Here is a 22,582-nt window from a genome sequence, read left to right on the forward strand (position 1 = left end):
GCTCACAACCATCCGTAACAAGATCTGACGCCCTCTTCTGGAGTGTCTGAAGACAGCTACAGTGTACTTACATATAATAAATGAAATAAATCTTTAAAAAAAAAAAACTACTCATGTTTAAAAAAACATATAGATAAAATATAAATATATACAATACATATTTATTTATATTTTATGTGTATAGATGTTCTACTTGAATGTATATCTGTGCACTACACATGTGCAGTGTCTTCAGAGGCCAGAAGAGGGCATCAGATCCCTGGAACTAAAGTTACAATCAGTTGTACAGTGCTATATGGGTGAAAGGACTCAAACCTGGGTCCTCTGGAAGAACAGCCAGTGCACTCTTTACTGCTGAGCCATTTCTCCAGTGTGTGTGTGTGTGTGTATGTGTGTGTGTGTTTGTGTGTGTGTGTGTTTGTGTGTGTTGAGAAAGGGTCTCACTATATAGTCCTGGCTAGACTGGAACTACCTATATAGTCCTGGTTGGCCTGAAACTCAGATTTTCATGCTTCTGCCTCACAAGTGTTGGAATTAAAGACATACATCACCATGCCTGGTTAAGGCTCATTTTTTAATTGTTTGTACACATGTGTGTGTGTATCCGTCCCCGAGTAAACACATGAGTCCAAAGATAAAGATCAACTCGGCTATCATTGTAGAGGAGCTCCCTACCTTGTTTGTAGGATCTAGGCTCACTGACTAGGCTACACTAGCTGGCCAGTAAGTCCCAGGAATCGGCTTGTGTCTACCTCTTCAGCTCTGAGCTTCCATGCTTATACTACTGTTCCTAGGTTTCTTACACTGGTGCTGGGATCAAACTCAGGTCCTAAGCTTTTTATGGGCAAACACTTTAGTCACTGAACCATCTCCTGAGCCCTCAAATGCCTGTTCTCTATCAGAGTGCTCTGCTTAATCCTCCATCCCACAAATGTTCACTACGTTCTAGACAGGAGGCTTCTTCCTATTATTCAGCAATGGCCAAGTTATCCAGTTATCTTCAGAAGCAAATAAAATGCCAAGGTAAGAAATCCAAAGTTAACCCTAGATGCAATACAAGTTGCCTAGCATGTCACATTATGGTTTAACTGGGAGATAACTATGTCCTTGAGAAGAGAGAGTAGGGCTAGGGATAATGGGTAAAGTGTTTGTCTTATAAGCTTGAGGACATAATTTCAACCCCTGGAACCATTGCTAGAAAAGTAATTAATTAATTAATTAAGAGAGATAGAGGGGAGTAGAGGAGAGGGGAGGGGAGACTAAACAGAGCAGGGAAGATGGCTCATCAGTTAAGATACTTCTCTTCCAAAAGACCAGAGTTCTGTTTCCAGCACCCATATGGGGTAACACACATCTGCCTGTAATTGCAGGATCTTGTCCTCTCGCCTTCATGGGCACCTGCACACATTACACACACACATACACAGCCTCACACGCACACATGCACACGCACGCACACACACACACACACACATTCATGTTTCTTACAAGAGAAACCAAGCAGTGAAACTCACCCCAACAGCATCACTTGTTTCTGGGGCGGAATCAAGAAGAGCATCTATTTCATCCCCAAGGACAATGTCATCATCCAGAAAAGCATTGGATATGGTGAAGGGGATCTTCCCTCCATTTGCAAACACTGTGGGTGGCAGAGGACTCTCATCCACTTGCAGTTGCAAAACAGAAGTTCCCGGCATAACAGGAACAGAGGCCAGCTCACTCCCAATGTGAGAAAAACTGGATGTAGGAAGGGAGGCCACCGAAAGTGTTTCTTGCCTTGGGGCTGACACATCTGTAACATACATAGAAATGTCCTCACTCTAAGGCATTGTATTTACAAAGTAGGAGTGCTGTTGGGCAATAACAGAGGATGTGAATGCTATGAAAATAGGGATGCAGTCCAGCCTCGCTTCCACCACATAGCCATCTCACTGGACAATACTATAGGATATGCACAGCCTAGCCCTGGCAAGCTGGCAGACATATTTCAGAGGGATAAGAGCCAAAGTAAAAACGTACCTGGCTCAATATCTTCCACAGAATAGTTCACAGCCTGGAAATTAAACAAACAATGAATCATGCTTTTAAGATTCTAAACTTTAAAACAATCTGTAAAAATCCTAAAAGGATTTGCAGATTTGCAAAGTCATTTGAGAAGATACAAGAGATCAAAAGAACAGTCTTCTACTCTATTTTGTTAGTTTGCTTCCAGACAGGGTTCTCTGTGAAACACTGGCTGGCCTGGAACTTGCTCTGTACACCAGGCAGGGCTGAAACTCAGAGATCTGCCTGCCTCTGCCTCCTGAGTTCTGGGATTAAAAATCGTGCATCATCATGCCCTGCTTCTTCTTCCTTTAAAACAGGGTCTCACGTAGCCCTGGTGGCCTCAAACTCAGGATGGAGCTAAGAAGGACCTGGAATGTCTGGTCTTTCCGCTTCCATCCCTGAGGTTACACAGGCTTCATCAGACTGTGGGTCCTGGCTTACCTCACTCCTAGACCACTGGGTCCACAGTCAAACTGGGAAGCACTGTGTACTTAGCAGACAGGCAGTCCTCATAAGGCTATTTAGAAAGGAATAGAAACTAATCCTGTCACCGTCCACCAGCCCCTCACAATGGCTGATGCCATCCCAACAACCACAAGATTTTACTTCAAGTTTAAAAAAAGAATAATTGCCGGAAGTGGTGGTAAATGCCTTTAATCCCAGCATTTGGGAGGCAGAGGCAGACGGATCTCTGTGAGTTCTAGTCTACGGAGTGAGTTCTAGGACAGCCAGTGTTACACAGAGAAACCCTGCTTCAAACCAACACCTCCCTAGCGGAGGGGTGGGGGTGGGGGGGNGGGGGGAACGAGACAGTATTTAACTATGTAGTCCTGGCTATCCTGGAACTCTCTATGTAGACCAGGTTGGCCTTGATCTCACGGAGTTTCTCCTGCCTCTCTGCTTCTGAGACCTGAGATTTAAAAATTAGATTTGTTCATTTTATTTTACATATGTTTTGGCTGTGTATGTCTGTATACCACATATGTGCTTGGTGTCCTGGAAGGACACGAGACAGCATCAGATCCCCTGGAACTGGAGTTACTGATAGTTATGAACAGCCAGATGAGTGCTGAGAATTGAACGTGGGTCCTCTGCAAGAGCAATAAGTACTCTTAACTGCAGAGTCATCTCTCCAGCCTCTTTTCTTTCTTTTCTTTTCTTAACCCCAATGTTCTCAAAACTAGTATCTGGCCCAGAGCCACAGTTTTCAAAGAAAACTGAACATCTAAGTGTTCACATCCTATCACATGCTCTAGTGGCTTGCAGGAAATGCTGGTGGAAACTAAAGTATAGGACTTGAGCTGTTTTTTGTTCTCTAAAATGATAGGAAGCCATGGTCAATTTCATGTTTGAGGCATCAAAGAGAAACACACTAAAAATACAAAGAGCACAGTTGCTAAGACCTCCATTCCTGCTTTCCTCAGAAGCATGAATCTTGTTCTGATAATAACCCTACCTTGGGGGCTGGAAAGATGGCTCAGCGGTTAGAGCACTGACTGCTCTTCCAGCGGTCCTGAGTTCAATTCCCAGCAACCACATGGTGGCTCACAAACATCTGTAGTGGAGTCTTATGCCCTCTTCTGGTGTGTCTGAAGACAGCTACCGTGTACTCATATAAATAAAATAAATCTTTAAAAATAAATAAATAACCCTACCTTGGGAGCCCTATCCCCAGGAACTGCTTTCAGTGAGTGCTGAAATAAAATAAAATAAAATCAAAACAGAACTGATTCAAGCTTATAAAACAAAATGAAAAGAATTCTGAAAGATAAGTTTCGCTTACCTCAGCTCTAACATATGCCTTCCTTATTTTAAATCCCAATTTCTGAGCTAATTCTTGAGTTAGTTTTATTACATGTTCATCCTGGAAAGAGCAACATTCATGAATGTATCTGTAGTGAAGCAAGTAAGCAGGGCTGTGACATGGCTCTCTAGATCCTTGCTTGTCAGTTATTACAGTCAACTGAAGTAAGCTGAAGGTTGCATGAAAACGTGGCTATTTCTCCACATGAGAGCTGTAGAACACTCATGATGCAAACAAAGAGCTAAAGCACTAACCCATACCTGAGGCACTGCTAAGGAGCACTTTGCCACAACGTCGTAGGCCTCTCTGTAGTGCCCTAAGTCACTTAGAGCCTTAGCCTTCCGATACAGCGCCTTGCAGTTACTGGCATTAACACTGAGGACAGCGTTACAGTCTTCTAAAACTTCATTACAGCGCCCCTGGAGGCAAAGGCCGGAAGAGAAAGCCAGAATCACAAGATTAATATTGTACTCCAGACCTGTTTCATACATAAAGACAATGCATGACCCCATTTTATAACCTTCAACGTAAACTCCAAGTTCACAATGATATTTTTCATTTGAGTGATTGTTAGAATATTCCACATACATAAAAGCAGGAAAATTATCAAGAATATCTATATACTCCCTACCCTATGTCAGACAGATATGAGTACTTGGTCACAGGGTCCTAGGTCTCTAAGGAAGACAGCTTCTGAGACACGTGTGCCCTATTTTCCTCCTCCCTGTCATCACTGCTTTTAAATCCATTAAAAATAACAAATGTGGAGGCTTGAGAGATGGATAAGTAGTTAAGAGCACTGGCCAATCTGAGAGTTCCCAGGTTTAATACTCAGGAGACTCACAATTGCCTGTAACTCCAACTGCAGGGAATCAGACATGTTCTTCTGGCCTCTACCAGGCAAACATGGCAGTACACAGACACACAGACAAAACACTCATATACACTGCACACGAATGGTGCATACATGCATTCTGGCAAAACATAAAGCAAAGTAAATCAATCTAAGAAATATATTTTTAAAGCCAACTGGAGGGTCAGTGAGATGGCAAACCAGGTAAAAATATTTGCTATGTAGCCTGATGACCCCCACACAATGCAACTAAAGAACCAAAAGTTGGCCTCTGAATTCTATGTTTCCACTCTCTCTGCCAAGTGGGTAAGTCCAGATAATGACATTGTACTATGTATTTCACGAGGGCTGATGGAAGGGCTAAGGCACAGCTCAGTGATGGAGTGCTTGCCGAGTATGTGCAGGCCCGACATTCCATCCCAGCCCCATGAGAAATAAAATAAAACTTCTTGTTGAAAAACAAAACAGTGCCAGCACACTGGTGCACGACTTTAGTCCTAGCACTTGGGAGGCAGAGAAAGGCGGATTTCTGAGTTCGAGGCCAGCCAGATCTACAGAATGAGTTACAGGACAGCCAGGGCTACCCAGAGAAACCCTGTCTTGAGCCCCCACCCCCCAAAAAGAAAAACAAAACAGTAACAAAAATACTGCAGATTTATCTTGCAAGAGACTGCTCTTGGCTGGCACCCAGAAGCCCTCCAGGGGCATAGAACTATAACAACAATTCTTTGTAAAAAGAAAAAGAAAAAGAAAATTTAAAAACAGAAGAAAAACAAATAACTCTTACCCTAATTTGAACACTGTACAGTGTACACACATATCACTGATACACCACATGGTATGCCACAAATCTCCAGTGCTGATATGTCAATTTTAAAGGAAAATATAATGTAACTTCTAAGTAGCTGAATGATCCATTATAGAAAGCAACATTGGTTATCCATGAACACACATGAACAGAGCTAGCGGGTCAGGGCTGGATGGCCTACACTTACACCAGGGTCTTGAGAGCACAAGGCCCAAGGTTTCATACCTCATGCAGGGCAAAAATTAGGAAAATGACTTTTTATTAATGTACTACATCACTGAAGAAAACCCTCCAGAATTATTTTAAAACTCCCAACTCACCATATTAGAATAGCAAGCAATACGATTTATACGAAGTTTTTCAATGATCTCTTTAGGAATTAAAATTTCTTCAGACTTTGCATAATCAGCTATATTCAACGCTTCTGAGTACTGAATTAGAGAGCCGCTCCAGTTACACTCCCGATAAATATCATTTCCTTCATTAAAAAGATTTCTCACGAGAGCATGCAAATACACCTAAAAAGAGAAAATTGCCTCTTGAAACCAGAACAAACGAAGACAGAAATAAATATTATCTTTATGCTTAAAACTCCAGAGAGCACCGCTGGACAGCAGGGCAGAACTGTGGCGAGAAAGCCTGCCACTGCTGCCTTGGTAGTTCATCTTGCCTCTGTGAGCAAGAGAAAATACATTACTCTTATCAGGAAAATTAGGGCCAAAAGCACATTGTATGCGTATCTCGGATTCTGTGCAGATAACACTTAGTCAAGAGAGTCCATTTTATACTTATGGCTTCAAATTTGCAGCCATCCTCCTGCCTCTGCTTCCCAAGAGCTGAGATTACAGGCAGTAGTTACACACCCAGCTTTGGTTTAAGCTCTGACTAGGATTCTGATAAGGCAACAGTAACAAATGCCTTCAGCGTGCTGTTGTGTAGCATATGAGGAAACATGTATATGGGCTGTTCACACATGCACAGAACCCTTTAGTATTTGCGTGTCTTTACCAGTATAGTCGAACCTTTCCATATTTCTACAGACCATTAACATTTCTTCTTTAAAAGCATTACACTCTTCACAGGGCTGGGAGGAGTGTCTGTGTGCAGGTCACTGTGCACGAGTGGAGGCCAATCAGTCAGAGCTGGAGACAGATCTCTCCTTCTACTCTGTGGGGTCCATGGAAGAACCTCAGGTCATCAGGCTTAATGCCTGGCACCCTTACATGCTGAGCCATCTCTCTGGCCCTGTACTTCTTCTTTCATAAGCTATTTGTTTAGATCACTTCCTGATTTGGGGAAAGGAAATGAAGCTAAGTAATTTGATTATTGAGTGATTATACCCATTTTTGATAAGTGCAAATAATGGCTTGATACTTTAAAAGACCATTCCTATCACATGATCAGATCATTTCTTTTGGTCTTAATAAACACATGTTTTAAACGACTAGATTACTGATGAACAAACCAGGCCCTGATACCTGATGTGGCTGTGACACACCACTTAACCTCGGTGGGCCCCAGTTTCGTATTTGGAAAAACAAAAGGATTTCTCTGGGAAGTTCAGCTCGGATACCCTGACTCTCCTCTGTGGAGAGAGAAGGAAGAGGGGGACTGAACACAGGGGAAGGAGGAAGGTGGACACTTGGAAACAGACACCCTCAGGGACTCAAAGCCACAATTATGTAGTCCAAGGCCCAAGGGATGGCCACTCCCTCCCTGGGTCTAGCCGGTTCATCTGCACCTCTTCCCTCCCCATCTAGACAATCCCCCTCCACTGCTTTCAGGACTTAAGAAACAAAAACAGGGCTGGTGAGATGGCTCAGCGGGTAAGAGCACCGACCGCTCTTCCAAAGGTCCCGAGTTCAAATCCCAGCAACCATATGGTGGCTCACAACCATCCGTAACAATATCTGATGCCCTCTTCTGGAGTGTCTGAAGTCACTCCATATATATATATGAAGAATATATATGTATATATTATTACATATAATAAATAAATAAATCTTTGAAAAAAAAAAGAAACAAAAACAAAAATAATGATACCCCACATTCTCTGGCAAAGGACTAAAAATGCATACTAATTCGAACTACACTAGCACAGGAAAGAAAACGCAGGACAACTGTCCAGAAATGCCCCCAAAGGGTGCACTATACAGAAGAGATTGGCAAGCTTTTTCTGTAAATGCCAAAGAGAATATTTAAAGCACCGTGGGGCGTTTGAGTTTTGCCCTGTATCACACAAGCACCACAGAGAATCCATAAACAACCGTCTGTGGCCACGGTGTTCCGGTAAAGCTCTCTTCATGAAGGAGGGCAGCTGGTCAGGTGTGACAGTCAAGGCTAGCCTGCCGAATCCTGCTGCAGATTACAGTCCTTGAGCCCCTGTGCCCAGCCATAGGCCTCCCCAGATCCTTACCGCATACTGTTCCTGGGTCCCTGGATATGACAGTGGAGACCTGAGAAGAAGAAACAAATCTGTAATTACCACACTCTACTAACAGTTTTGTTTGTTCTAAGGCAGCAACCCTGACTGGCCTTGAACTTACTGAGATCAGCTTGCCTCCACTTCCCAAGCTCTGGGATTACAAGCACGCTCTACCACGCTCTACCATGACAGGCCCCCTATCAGCATAATCCAGCCACAAGTTATCTTAAACTGTGCGTTTCCGGGGCTGGAGAGATGGCTGAATAGTTAGGAGTGCTTGGTGCTCCTAATTTACTTCCCAACAGCCTCATGGCACCTCCACTCTTTTGGCTTCTGAGGTTACCAGGCACACATATAGTGTACATACACAAATAAAGGAAAAACTTAAGCACATAAACTTAAAAAAAAAAACAAAACTGTTCTTTTTAGCTTGGTGTTGGTTCAAAACACATTTTTTTGTCTTCAGAGACAGGATTTCTCTGTGTAGTCTTGGCTGTCCTGTAATTTACTCAGTAGTCCAGACTGGCCTTGAACCCAAAGATCTACCTGCCTCCACCTCCTAAGTGCTGGGATTAAAGACTCTCAAAATCACTGCTCAGCTTTTTTTAAAAACAAAAAAGATGGGGTCTCAAATACCCCAGCTTGGCCTTGAGCTCCTCCTAGTCCCACCAGTAGTTCCCAAGTTTAGGAATTAACCCGAGCACTCACATTTCAGGCATGGAACACCGGCACAGTTATTGTTTCCCTAAGTTCAGCACTACTTTTGCATCTATTCCTTTTAAAAATTATACAAAACTATTAACACTTTCTGATCTGACTACTGCAGGCCAATGTCTCCTCCTCAGAAGGCACAGAGGAGCCCTTCCCTCTGGACACGTGCCCCGGGGAAATCTGTCTGTCAGTAGTCTGTTCCTAACAGTAAAGTCTGACAGCAAAAGTCCTATGTACTGCAGATGGTCACTTCAGACATTTAATTCACCAGAATGTTTCTAAGGGAACACAATTTATTTTTTCTTTTTTTGGTTTTTCGAGACAGGGTTTCTCTGTGTAGCCCTGGCTGTCCTGGAACTCACTTTGTAGACCAGGCTGGCCTCCAACTCAGAAATCCGCCTGCCTCTGCCTCCCAAGTGCTGGGATTAAAGGCGTGTGCCACCACGCCCGGCTTTGGGAACACAATTCTTTAATCTAAGTTATGAGAAGATGCTGTAATATCGGAGCTTTAGCCCCAAAACCAGTAATAAAAAATAATTTGAAAATACCCAAGAATAAGGAAAAAAAAAGTGTTAGCATGGAAATGTGTCATTTCTAACCCAACCTGAATACTATGAAATTTCTCAGCCTTGCTAGGTATGGTGGCTCATGCCTAGAGGCTGAGGCAGGAAGATTGCTAGGAGTTTGCAGGTTTCTTGGGCTACAGTGTGAGATTTTATCACAAAACAGAACATCACAATTCTAGAAAAACCCAAGAGTTCTCTTTCTCCACGAATAGACTCCATAATAGAGAGGCCGCCGTAGGACAAGCACAGCGGCCGTGACGTGTCGAGCTCTTACTGGATGAACTCTAGACCTTCTTTTATGCTGTGCTGCCTTTTTCTCCTCTCGTCGGACACACTGGACATGTTACCCTGCACATCCACTCGCTAAATGAGCAATCTGAAAAGAAACAAGATACAAAATTACTGCCAGCAATTCTGGATCCCCAATAAAACACTCTAGGCCCTTCACTTAAGCCAGGACACACCCACGTCCAAAGATCCTACACACTGAGGACCCTGGCAGGCCCTTCTTTGGGGTCCCTGTGGTCTTGTGACCCTGGCAATCCTGTATGCTTCTCATAAATGGCCTCCACACACAGTCACATAGCACTTCCTTTGTTTCTTCCCTGTCAACTGACATGCATGAACTGCCACAGAACAATCTCCGTCCTGTTGAGCTTTTGGAAGGTCTCCAGAAAAGAACCCATTGCATCTGCCTGCCTTGGAGGGACCGGACTTCTGAGTAAGCAGGGCCAGAGGTACTGCGCTGACCAGTACTGACAACCCAGGTCTAATACAGCAACTGCATGCTACAGCTGTCCAGCCCTCTGAGCAGCCTTCGTGGAGTAGCTCCCAGCAAGTTAAAGACAACCTCTGAAAAGGACCCTGAGATAAAGAACAGATTTCTGTGTATTTGCAAGATGGCTCAATGGTTAAGAGCACTGGCTGCTCTTCTAAAGACCCAGGCTCAAGTTCCAACACCCACATGGTGACTCACAACTGTCTGAACTTCTAACCCAAGGTACCTGACACCTTCTTCTGAACCAGGCATGCAGGCAGTACACACACATGTGTTTTGCCTGCACAAAACACCCATGCATACATGCAATAAATAGATTTTTTTTTTAAAGTTCATGACACTGAAGCAATAAAATGACATTATTTCTGGAATTTAGGAATTGTTTTTGATTTGTTTTTTGTTAAGATTTATTTATTTATTCTATGTATATTTGAGTATACTGTAGCTGTGCAGATGGTTGTGAGCCTTCATGTGGTTGTTGGAAATTGAATTTAGGATCTCGGCTCGGCCTGCTCGCTCAGGCCCAAAGATTTATTTATTATTATAAGTAAGTATACTGTCACTGTCTTCAGAAGCACCAGAAGAGGGCGTCAGATCTCATTACCAGGGGTTTGTGAGCCACCATGTGGTTGCTGGGATTTGGACTCAGGACCTTCGGTTTTTTGGTTTTTTTTTTTTTTTTTTTTTTTTTTTTTTTTTTCTGGTTTTTCGAGACAGGGTTTCTGTGTGTAGCCCTGGCTGTCCTAGAACTCACTTGGTAGACCAGGCTGGCCTCGAACTCAGAAATCCACCTGCCTCTGCCTCCCGAGTGCTGGGATTAAAGGCGTGCGCCACCACTGCTTCTCTCACACAGACAAAAGCTATGATGATACCAGATTATGTCACTCCTTCCTCACCCTCGCTCACAGCCATTGCTAGGCTGTCCCTACTTCACTTGCCGCTGTATCAACGTCACAGCCTGAACCCCCTTGGGTGAGCACCCTGAGCTTCACCTCTCTTCCCTACAGGACCTCTAGCTCCACCCCTGACTCCAGACCACACCATCCATCTCTGAAAAGGTTGCAGATGGCTCTCTGACTCTGACAGTTCCACTTGGGTACCACAGAGATATTTTAAACTGTTTACAAGGAACTATGACAGTGGAAGGAATGTCTCCTTCCCAACAACACTGTCATGTCTGCCTATCCCATTTACCTTCCCCCAAGGCAACCAATCACTGCTTCCAGTCTCTTGTGTGTCCTGCCAAAGATACCCCATAGAAAACCCTTTATCTAAACCAGGCCTGGTGGCACACACCTATAATCACAACATTCAGGAAGAACATTTTAGGCCATCCTTAGCTACATAGTACATTCAAGGTGAGCCCAGGCTACATGAGACCCTGTCGCAAAGAAAAAAACCAAACAGCAACAACAAAACTTCTTTGAACCAATTTAGGTGCTAGTTATGAACCTCTAGACAAAACAATGTAAAATGACATGTGACACATGTACACACAAGCACAAAAGTGTTCATAGGAAGTCAGCACAGTGTATAAGGGCAACAGTCTTACCCCCATGGCCTTTCCCTACTTGTAATGTGTCTGTCACCAGAGGGAGAAGGTAAAAGGTTCATGGGACTCTATAGACTTCCTTTGTGATTTCTGGAGTCTATAATTGTCTCTTAAAAGAAAAGCCATTTTGTGCAGGACTATTTGTTCTATGAGGATGCTCTGCACTTGGCCTTCCGCACTAAGCACCAAACAGCCTTCCCTATCTACCCACACATACCATAGACAATGCTCTGAGATTAGGCTGTGCCACAACTTAACCAAGCCCTGGTGTGCATCTCCTGCTGTTACAACCTTGCAGGTTCCCCAGGCACAAAGGCATCACTCATCTCTTTTGGATAAGGGAATGGGTGTGGGGAGTAACGCTGCCCACCAACAATCAGAAGGGGGCTCCTGCTCCAGTACGCCACCAAGGAACTGAGTGTTCACCTTTGTCAACCAGGGAGGCTAAAGAGTACAGAGCACAGTGAGAGCCCAAGACCCTTCCAGACTCACAGTCCTTATGCCTCCTCCATGAACTTGCTCCCAGCCGAGTTTAAAACTTACAGGAACTCTTTACCGAGAAAACACCTAAGATGCCTCCCAATTTTATGTCTTTTTAAAATTTACCGTAGGACTTTCCACAGCAAGCATTTTATTTCTCAGTAACTAAATTCATCAATATTTCCCTTTGGGTCTTCTGGAGTTTGACAGAGTCGTGAATCTGTGTGTCATCTGTGCATAGAGGCCATGCTAATTGCTAATCTTGATGTTATTCCAAATTTAGTTCATGTGCTTTTGAAGCAAGTACTAGAGTATGACATACCAGAAATATATTCATTCTGAAATTATAAAATAATTGTTTAAATGTTTTCTTCTAGTATTTATTACTTTTTTAAAAAAATATGATCTAGGGGATGGAGGGACGGCTTAGCAGTTAAAGGCACTGACTGCTCTTCCAGAGGACCTGATTCTATTTTCAGAATCCTCATGGCAGCTCACAACCATCTGTACCTCCAGTCCTAGGGCATCTAATGACCTTTTCTGGCCTGTATACACATGGTGCACAGACAGGCATACACTCAAAACACTTCAATGAATAAGAATTAAAAAATGAAAATCTGGGGGACTAGAGAGATGGCTCAGTGGTTAAGAACACCAACTGAGCCGGGCAGTGATAGTGCCTTTAATCCCAGCACTTGGAAGGCAGAGGCAGGCAGATTTCTGAGTTCAAGGCCAGCCTAGTCTACAGTGTGAGTTCCAGGACAGTCAGGGCTACACAGAGAAACCCTGTATCAAAAAAACAAAACAAAAAACAAAAACAAACAAACAAACAAAAACACCAACTGTTCTTCCAGAGGTCCTGAGTTCAACTCCCAGCAACCACATGGTGGCTCACAACCATCTGTAATGGAATCTGATGCCCTCTTCTGGTGTGTCTGAAGACAACAACAGTGTTCTCACATAAAATGAATAAATCAAAAGAAAGAAAGAAAGAAAGAAAGAAAGAAAGAAAGAAAGAAAGAAAGAAAGAAAGAAGAGAGAGAGAGGGAGAAAGAAAGAGGGAAAAAAGAAAGAAAATATAGAAACTGGAGTGATGGATGGCTCACTTAACAAAGTACTTGCACACACACACATGAGGACCCGAATTTGATCCCAGGACCCATATAAATGGCAGCTCCAGGAATGTGCACCTGTAATGCCAGTGCTGTTAAGGCCAACAGAGGATGATCCCTGGGGCCTGCTGACAACAACTTGTGCCCTCCACACACATAGGAATCATTAAATTAAAATGTGATCTACCATTTTGCTGTAAGCAATAATGTTAAAATACTCATTAATGTAAGAACCCCTCCCTAAGGACTCTCCAGTTACCCAAACATTTAGTAAAGCTCCACCTGACATACTAAAGGTCATCTTTCTCACATACAAAACTCTAGGGCTATTGATACTTTTTTATTGATGAATCTAATTGTAAATTCTTTTTTAAACAATTTCATGTTGCTTCATGTACATGACTATGGGAGAAGAGGGCACTGGGTCCCCTGACTGGACTTACAGCTGTGAGCTAGCTACCATGTTGACACTAGGAACCAAACCTGGGTCCTCTGAAGAGCAGCAAATGCTCTTAACTGCTGAGCTAATTAATTAATTAATTGGCCCCACTAAGTATAAGTTTTCTTCCCAAACCTAGTCAGTTCCTCGATCCAGAAATTCAGTGTAGACAGCTCTTTTGTTCACAATTCCTCATCCTATCAACTCTCAAAGCCCACCAATGACAGCATAGGAGCACCGGGCATCCCACACCGCTACGACCTCCTCCCATGCCCATTCCCATCCACTTCCCACAGGGAACTTGGAGAAAGGCACTTGGAAATGATGGTGCAGTTCTGTAGTCCTATTCTGGAGACTAGAGCATCAGGAATTCAAGGTCAGTCTCCGCTTTAAAAGAGACCACATCTCAGCGAGGCAGTGGTGGCACATGCCTTTAATCCCAGCACTTGGGAGGCAGAGGCAGGCAAATTTCTGAGTTCGAGGCCAGCCTGGTCTACAGAGTGAGTTGCAGGACAGCCAGGGCTATACAGAGAAATCCTGTCTCTAAAAACCAAAAAGAGACCACATCTCAAAGAATCAAAACAAGCAAACCCCACCCCACCCCCACCCCCAGCTTCATTACTGCACTTGTGGGAAAAGTCCATCAGTTCACTTAACAGAAAGACAACCTGGCTTCCTTGCTAAGCACTAAAGAGGCTCTGCTTCTCCCTCCATGGCTTTCCGTGGGCTGTGAGACTGCCTGAAGTGCACTGCACTCAAAAGCACTGTGCTTGCTGATCTCTCTGTCCACAGTGTACATCCCAGGCTTCCACAGTGCTGGCTCCTTTTCACGATGAGTCCTAGCTTAAATGACACATTTTGAGACCTTGACTTCTCACCTAAATTGCCACAATGCCCACCTTAGCCTCTTTCAATCACTTAAACAGGGACCTTGTCTCTTGACATTGGCTGTATGAACAACAGACATCAGGAACTCTGTAGAACTGTTCACAAAACAGAGTGGAATAGCTGCACATGGCAGCATACTCCTGAGGACACAGATGGGCAATGCCAGGCTAGTTAGGGCTACATGAGGAGACTGTCTCAAAACAAGCAATGAAGGACAAGCAAACAAATGAGTCACCAGAAGAAAGGATCCAGACAGGAAATGGCTGATGGGAATGCACAGCAGCTATGGTGGAACTCTAGTCCAACCGCCACAAGGAACAGTGACGATTAGGAACAGACTTAGCCAGCCAGCCACGAAGAACCTAAAACCCCAAGGAGTATGGCAATCCATTTCCTGCACCAACAAGAAACTGACGGAGGGCTGTGTGCAGTACACGTCCAATCAGAAAACCAAGTTAGGTGGGGATTAGTCTCATTAACTCTAACAAGCTAGAATCTCTGATCTCTTTTAGAGATCAGCTGCCTTAAAATTCCTTATTTGCCTGAAGTTATGTGAGGAGGGAGAAAAATCGCCCTGGATTCCTGTTTTAATCCCCTATTCAATCAGTGTCTATTAGGTGAAAGGCATTGATTGTCCTTCAGTCTAGACAAGCCCAGTATGGAGAAATCCACGGGGCTGGTGAGATGGCTCAATGGGTAAGAGCACCCGACTGCTCTTTCGAAGGTCCAGAGTTCAAATCCTAGGAACCACATGGTGTCTGAAGACAGCTACAGTGTACTTACATATAATAAATAAATAAATCTTTAAAAAAAAAAAGAGAGAGAGAGAGAGAAATCCACAACTTTCACTGCACAGGGAGAAAACTGCTCTAGATCCCAAGAAAAAGTTGAGATGAGAGATGTTACAGAAATGGCAGCTGGTTCTCGTTCTCTCTCTCTCCTCTCTCCTCTCTCCTCTCTCTCTCTCTCTCTCTCTCTCTCTCTCCCCCCCCCTCTCTCTCTCTCCCTCCCCCCCCCTCTCTCTCCCCCACCCCCGCGGCTATGCCAAGTGCTTTACCTGTAGTAAGTCACCTGACCTCAGTGCTATGAGGATACACAAAAAAGTGACCCTGGACACAAAGCTAGCCTCAGGCCACAGCACAAGGAACTGACAGAGCCATACTTCAAAGCCAGTCTGACTCCTGCAGGAGGGTCAGTGCCTGTCTCAGTGGCCTGGGCTCGGACACAGGTGGACACTGGATGGTCCCTCAAGCGGAATGGCATAAACATGCTCTGCACACATGTGCACACATAGTCATTTAAAGCATCTTGGCTCTAGCTGAGGGGCCAGGAAACACTTCCAAGAAAACTGCTCCATGGATATGCTTGGCCAGCATATTCACATACAAATACTCGTGTGAAGCAACCTTCTTTACAAGGCATACCAACAGATGGACTACCAGGTGGGCCTGACTCAACTTCCATTATGGGATTGGCAAAGCATTCTGGATGTGTATATGATCAAGATATATGTATGAAATTGTCAAGATATAAATAAAAGATATTTTTAAAGGATGCAAGTAAACATGGCACACGGGCTCACATACATAGCAAAAATACAATAATACTGGACCACTTTTACTTGCATCCTTTAAAAATATTCAGTATTATTGCATTTTTGCTTTTTCAAAAAGTGTTCCTAAGGCTTCATTCTTTGTATGTGCTATGTATGTGAGCCCGTGTGCCATGGCACACACATAGTCAGACAACGACTGGATGGTGTCAGTTCTCTCCTTCCACCTTTATGTGGGTTCTGGAGAGCAAACTTGAGTCTTCAGGTTTGCACAGTAAGCACCTTTACCCACTGAGCCATTTCCCTGCCCAAGTGTCCCTAGTTTCAAGTCAAATTCTTAATTGTAATTCTCTCCTCAGACTTCCTGATTTAAAACAACAACCAAGTGAGATGATGGTGGTGGACACACCTTTGGTCTCCACACTCAGGAGGCAGGGGCAGGTGGGTTTCTGTGATTTGGAAACCAGCCTGGTCTATAAGTTCCAGGACAACCAGGGCTACATATAAGAAACCATAAGAAACCCAGTCTCAAAACAAAACAAAACAAACAAAAACCCAACAAAATAAAGCCAAGTGGCTTAAGTACCGTTTTTTAGAGCCCTGTCTTGCAACAGGGCACATTAGCTGACTCTTCACCTATCCAGACCTGGGCAAGCGGGCAAAAGGCCACACCCTGCCCACTGCAATCCAGGTAGACAAACCCTGCTAAACAGCTTCTCCCTTCCTGAAACAGCTTCTCCCTTCCTTGAGTCAGCTTCTTTCTTCTTGAGATAGCTCCCTTTCCTGGAAACGGAAGGAGGCTACAACAGCACCAGAAAGGTAACTCTTGGTTTGAGCTAAATCATCCCTCCCCCGCCCACCCCCAGCAGGAACTTGGAAACAACCAAGAGATTCTGGATTCTCTAAGGGAAGCAGCCTCCAGCCAGCCAAAGCAGCTCACTGGGAACCCTGCATCTCAGGTAGAAACCCGGGATTCTTCCAAAGAAAAGATTTCACCGAGCTGATTTGTGCTCCATGCCCAGGAGGCATCCTGCTCAATGCTGACACTTCTTGCCTTCTCACCACGCATACTCGAGCAACCCCCAGCTCCAAATTCACATCCTCTCTTACCTTCCATAAGTTATGAAATTAACTAGACAACACATTGCTAAACTTGTAAAATTAAAAGGCAAACTTGCAAAAATTCTTGTTGGGGCAAAACCTGGCAAAGTTAAGTAACCCCATTTTTTTTTTTTTTTTTTTAACATCAATGAAGTCACTGAGAAAGCCATGACAGAGTTGCAAGACAGGTTAAGTCGTGACTGCCAAGTCTGATGACCCTAGTTTGTGTGTTTCAAAAAAAAACAAAAAAACAAAAAAACAACAAAAAAAAGAGAGAAAGAGAGAGAGAAAGAGAAAGAGAGAGAGAGAGAGAGAGAGAGAGAGAGAGAGAGAAGGAAGAGAGGGAGAAGGAGCGCTCACCAATCACTTCTTCTTCATTTGTATCTATCTCAGAAGTTTGTTCCAACTGTTTTGTTGTTTACTATTTGAGGTGAGACCTCACTGCTGCCCAGGCTGGTTTAGAACTCCAGGGCTCCAGGGCACCCTGCCATTTCACTCTGGCTGAGGCCACAGCATGCAGCTGATACCCGGCACTGTAAACACATTTCACTTGAAGATCATGGAGAAAATGTGGGTTTGCTGAGACAAAGCACACAAAGGTATTATCTAGAAAGCAAGTTTCCTCCCGTGGTATTCTGTCTAAAGATGTTTTTGATTTCTATCTCCTCCTTAACTAGCTACTCAAACTATTTCCATAGTTGACTATCAACCAGTCATTTACAAATGGATTGAACACACCCAAATCAGCAGGTTTCAAAAATCAGTCAATATTGGCAACTGTAAACCCTTACAGCTGACTAATAGATCTGGGAACCTGTAGGTCAGAATATAGCCCCAACCAAAAGTCACAGGAACACAGCTGGGAAGGGGTGTTCTGGTTCATCTGGAGGGCACTGATCAACCTGTTCTTTGCATAATACCCCATTCCAAATATTGAAGATAATCAACCTCAACAACTCAATCTTATTCCCATCTGTAGCGCACCCTGCTGGTCTAACAGAGCAGAAAGGGGAAAATTTTCAACAGAGAAAACTGTCCATGCACTTGATTTAGTCCAAAGATGAAGAACACCACACCAACACCAACTCCGCCCCCCCACACACACACACACATGCACACACGCACGCACACACGGTGCGGCTCTGCTCATCAGTTCAACGGAGGTGGAAAGAGCCTTGGATTCCTTCAGGACCTCCAGGAAAAGCAGCTACTTCCAAAAGAAGCAGGAATAGAGCAGATGGCAAGAGCTCCCAACCCCTCCCCTAGTCCAGTAGAGCATTGTCCAATCGAAATACGATACGGGCCGTACCTGCCATTTTAAATTACTAAGTGGCCATACTAAAAAAGTCAAAAGAAACTGGTAAGATTGTTTTAATACTAACGTAGCCACAACAGGTATCACCACAAGTAACTGTGTAAAACACTGCTTGCTAAACACTGGCTGATTTAAGCATAGGAGCTTACCAAAGAGATCTTTCTCGTTCTTTTTTTTTTTTCTCCCAAACTAAATCTTTCAAATCGGACTTTAAAACTGAAACCAGAGCGGGGCGGTGGTGGCATGCGGCTTTTAAATCACAGCATTCGGGAGGTAGGGGCAGGCAGATCTCTAAGCTCGAGTCCAGCCTGGTCTACAAAGTGAGTTCTAGGACAGCCAAGGCTACACAGAGAAACCCTGTCTAGAAACAAACAAAATTGAAACCAGAAGTGAATCTCAATTCTTGCCCCCTTCGAGTGCTCGATCGCCCCACATTACCAGTGGCCACATTACCATAGGACAGCGCAGGTCCACACCAGACCCTCTTGGTCTTAAATACCTAACGCTATGTCCCTTTTTGATCCCTTAACATTTGGGGGCCCCAAATCGCCCAACCCCGGAATAAATTCACCCAGTCAGGGCGCAGGCACCACCCCTTGGGCCCAGTCAGGACCTTCCAACCTGACCACACCCCTGCGCTGACTACCCCTAACCGGAAATTCCCGCTAATGGGAACTGACAGGTCTCCATTCTTGGGAGGTGGGGAAAGGAAAACCGAGAACCCCGAGTACAGTCTCCGAACCCCGGCCGAACACCGGAAGCCAGTCGCCACCCATACGCCGGGTGGGCCGCGCATAACACCCGCAAGGGGCGAACCCGACACCGGCGAGCGCGCACTCAGCTGGCGTCGCGAGCGTCCCCAAACCGAGACGCTTACTAACACGGACGCCCCGCGACCACCCAGCACCCAGGAATAACGAAATGCTAACCCACCAACAGCTAGTGCGCGGATGTCGGCAGGGGCCGCCGCGCGTGCCCGGATTACGACCCCCGAGGGGCCCGTGCAGCCGGTTCCGGGGTCCGCGCCCCTCCCCCGCCCGGAGTCCGTTAACGGCCGCGCGTGCTCACGAAGCGACGGCGGCGCGCGCGCGCGCGCGCGATTGGAAGAGCGCGACCCTCCCCGCGACGCCCGCGCGTCCCCTTCCCTCACCTGCGGGGCGGCACCCAGGATGCGAGGGGCGCGGAGGGCGCGGAGTGCGGAGGCGACAGCGGGATGTCCGTTCACCCGCGCGAGCTCTCACAGTCTCGCAGCTTCCCTGGGAGACCCACGGCAGCTGCCAGCCCGCGACGCTCGGGGCGGCGCCCTCTGGCGGCGGGAGGCCTCGCGCGCCGCCCCGCAAACGCTACCATTGGCTGCGCTGCCAGTGCCACCCCGGGGATGGAGGCGCCACGTCGGGGCCTCGGGGCTGCGGAAGCGGCGGCGATAGGCGGAACCCGAAGCGGTCACACGGAAGGGGGTGAGAGACCGCAAGCTCTTGAGCCCAGTATCATCGCCCCCTCCCACGCCGCTTGGGCACCAGAGTAGGACTGGAAGGAGACCTAGATTCATTTGGGCACCAGGGTGTCACTTCCTTCGGAATCTGTTCTCTGCAGTAACTTATCCTGAGCGTCCTGCTTTGCATTCCGATACTGTTACCGTCACCCTGAAAACAGCCATACAGCCGTGTCCTTTCAAATGAATGACAGGCATAGGAACCCGCGTTGAACAAGGAGGTGACCTAAACTCATTCGGACGCCAGAGCGTCACTTCGGAACCTGTTCTCAATTCCCTATCCCATGAGTTATGCTCTACACGCAGTCACTGTTTTTATCATCTTGAAAACAAAATGCGGTATTTTTGCAAATGAATGGTAGGGACGGATCTCAGAGCCAACACAAGCTCTTGTTTTCCCTGGCCTTCATCTCAACTTATATGTCGCTGTATTCACCCGTGTTTCAGTGGCCAGGTGTACACTAGCCCAGACAGAACACTGGGTAAGGCTGAATCCCTGAGACTGGAGATGTGAAAAGTGCTCCAAGTCATGGCAGTAGAAGGGAGAATGCTCCCAGGCAATGGGAAAGATCCTGAACCTGAGTTGCTGAGGGACAGGGAAGACCAAAGTGTGTGTGTGTGTAGAAAGCTCAAAGAGGATGAGCCACTGCATGAAATTTGGAATTCAGTGTCTGAGATGGAAATTGCAAGGTCTAATTCACAGTTTTAGAAAGTTTCTTCATGAAAGGACAAGCAGAAAAGTGAGAGAGGCTGAGGGTGTAACTTACTTGTCAAAGTGCTTGCCTAGCCTTGGGTTTGATTTCCAGCACCAAATAAACTGGATATGGTGGGGTACCCTTCTCATAGCAATACATGGGAGTGGGGGGGGATTAGGAGTTCCAGGTCTTCTTTGGCTATGAAGCAAGAAATACCCAGGTCCAGGACCACTGGGGACAGAGGGAAGAGTTTACATTAGAAGGAAGACCCTGAGATGCACTCTGTCTGTACCCAGAGTGCTACTGTAAGCTCAGGAAGTTGTCAGTATTGTGCCAGTACAAAGTGAAACTTGATGAGATTGTATGAACTTCCTGATGTTCCTGTACCAACAGCCTACATTTTTGTTGCCTTAAAACAACATAAACTTAGAGTTCAAAAGGACCAGAGTCAGCAGTAGGTGTTTCACTGGGCTGATGTCAAGATGCTGATAAGGCTTGTCCCTTCTGGAAACTAGTATGGAACTCTTGCCTCTTTTTAGCTCCTGGAGGCCTCCTGGACTCCTAGGTCATGCCCTTCATCTCCAGAGCCAGTAGTTCCCTCTGAATGAGGTCTCCTGACCACACCTCCTCCGGGTCTTCCCTGGTGATTGCATTTGAAACGTGGATAATCCTAGGAGGTCCTGGAGATCCCCAGGGATTTTCCAGGCAAGGTAGCAATAATCACAAGTTGCCAGCGATAGAGAGTAGATATGTTTGGGAACCCATCATTATATGTACTGTAGGGAGCATAGGAAAAGAAGGGCTGAGCATGGATGAACCTGCTCTAGCCTTGAAGAATACTGTGTTGTAAGAGTGTCTGCTTCTTTGGCTTCTATGCTAGCAGGGAAGTTTCCTGTGTCTTACCTGGGTCCTGAGCTAAAGACCAGAAGCAGATGCATGGCAGTGCAGCTCAGTGACTCACTCTCACTCCTAGGCCCAGGTTCAGCTGCCTTTCTTTTTTTTTTTAATTACATTTTTTCTCATTTTTAAATGTTTTCATCTATTTTGATCATATTGTTTCCCCTCCCATAAGCCTTCCCAGATACATAGGATGGAATTTTTAAATTGATTATTTTTTTAAAGATTTATTTATTGTTATAAGTACATACACTGTAGCTGTCTTCAGACACACCAGAAGAGGGTGTCAGATCCCATTACAGATGGTTGTGAGTCACCATGTGATTGCTGGGATTTGAACTCAGGACCTCTGGAAGAACAGTCAGTGCTCTTACCCATTGAGCCATCTCTCCAGCCCCCAAAATGATTATCTATTGAGGAAGGATTTCATTATGTTGCTGTGGCTGGACTAGAACTTGCTATGTAGACCAGGTTAGGCTCCAACTCACAAAGATCTGCCTGCCTTTAGAATTAAAGGCATGTGCTACAAATAAAAGAGAGCTATGAGATACATTTTTTTCCATTTTCTTTGTAGCAATTTAATTTAATTTAATTTTTTGTTTGTTTTTTGTTTGTTTGTTTGTTTGTTTTGAGACAGGGTTTCTCTGTATAGCTCTGGCTGTCCTGGAACTCACTTTGTAGACCAGACTGGCCTCGAACTCAGAGATTCACCTGCCTCTGCCTCCCAAGTGCTGGGATTAAAGACATGCACCACCACTGCCTGGCTTATTTTTATTTTTTAAATAGTTCTTTAAAACTTTTATGTGGGACTGGAGAGATGACTCAGCGGTTAAGAGCACTGACTGCTCTTCCAAATGTTCTTGAGTTCAAATCCCAGTAACCACATGGTGGCTCACAACCATCTGTAATGAGATCTGACGCCCTCTTCTGGAGTGTCAGAAGACAGCTACAGTGTACTTACATATAATAAATAAATAAATCTTTAAAAAAAACTTTTATGTGCATTGGTGTTTTATCTACATATATATCTGTATTTATGTGTCAGACCACAGGGTGTCAGATCTCCTG

At 45.1% G+C, this 22,582-nt stretch overlaps 2 protein-coding genes across 5 annotated transcripts in view; one reads left to right on the top strand and one right to left on the bottom strand.

The window, feature by feature from the left end:
* Positions 1-19,761, bottom strand: part of Zc3h7a (zinc finger CCCH-type containing 7A) — a 37,003-nt gene extending 17,242 nt beyond the window's left edge. The window contains exons 1-10 of one of the 4 annotated variants that reach the window (XM_029544479.1): positions 19,581-19,701; positions 17,476-17,694; positions 9,488-9,589; positions 7,928-7,967; positions 5,832-6,029; positions 4,111-4,269; positions 3,830-3,910; positions 3,702-3,740; positions 2,020-2,053; positions 1,515-1,792 (exon numbers count right to left, since the gene is read on the bottom strand). In XM_029544479.1, coding sequence (XP_029400339.1) covers positions 1,515-1,792; positions 2,020-2,053; positions 3,702-3,740; positions 3,830-3,910; positions 4,111-4,269; positions 5,832-6,029; positions 7,928-7,967; positions 9,488-9,555 — 897 coding nt within the window. In that variant the 5' untranslated portion in view covers positions 9,556-9,589; positions 17,476-17,694; positions 19,581-19,701. Of the gene's footprint in view, positions 1-1,514; positions 1,793-2,019; positions 2,054-3,701; positions 3,741-3,829; positions 3,911-4,110; positions 4,270-5,831; positions 6,030-7,927; positions 7,968-9,487; positions 9,590-17,475; positions 17,695-19,363; positions 19,455-19,580 lie in introns of those variants that run through there. The other 3 variants (XR_003844877.1, XM_021209496.2, XM_029544480.1) reach the window with 3 other exon arrangements.
* Positions 19,542-21,524, top strand: LOC110329703. Its single transcript, XM_021209498.1, has one exon. The coding sequence runs from the start codon at positions 19,644-19,646 to the stop codon at positions 19,953-19,955; it is 312 nt and encodes a 103-aa protein (XP_021065157.1). The 5' UTR covers positions 19,542-19,643; the 3' UTR covers positions 19,956-21,524.
* Positions 21,525-22,582: the final 1,058 nt, after the last annotated feature.

The sequence above is a fragment of the Mus pahari genome, chromosome 12 (genome assembly GCF_900095145.1).
Source record: "Mus pahari chromosome 12, PAHARI_EIJ_v1.1, whole genome shotgun sequence".
Lineage (NCBI taxonomy): Eukaryota > Metazoa > Chordata > Mammalia > Rodentia > Muridae > Mus > Mus pahari.

What these genes read in the sequence shown, in the direction of transcription:
- LOC110329703 (XM_021209498.1), top strand. Translation starts at nt 19,644, where the DNA reads ATGTCCGTTCACCCGCGCGAGCTCTCACAGTCTCGCAGCTTCCCTGGG.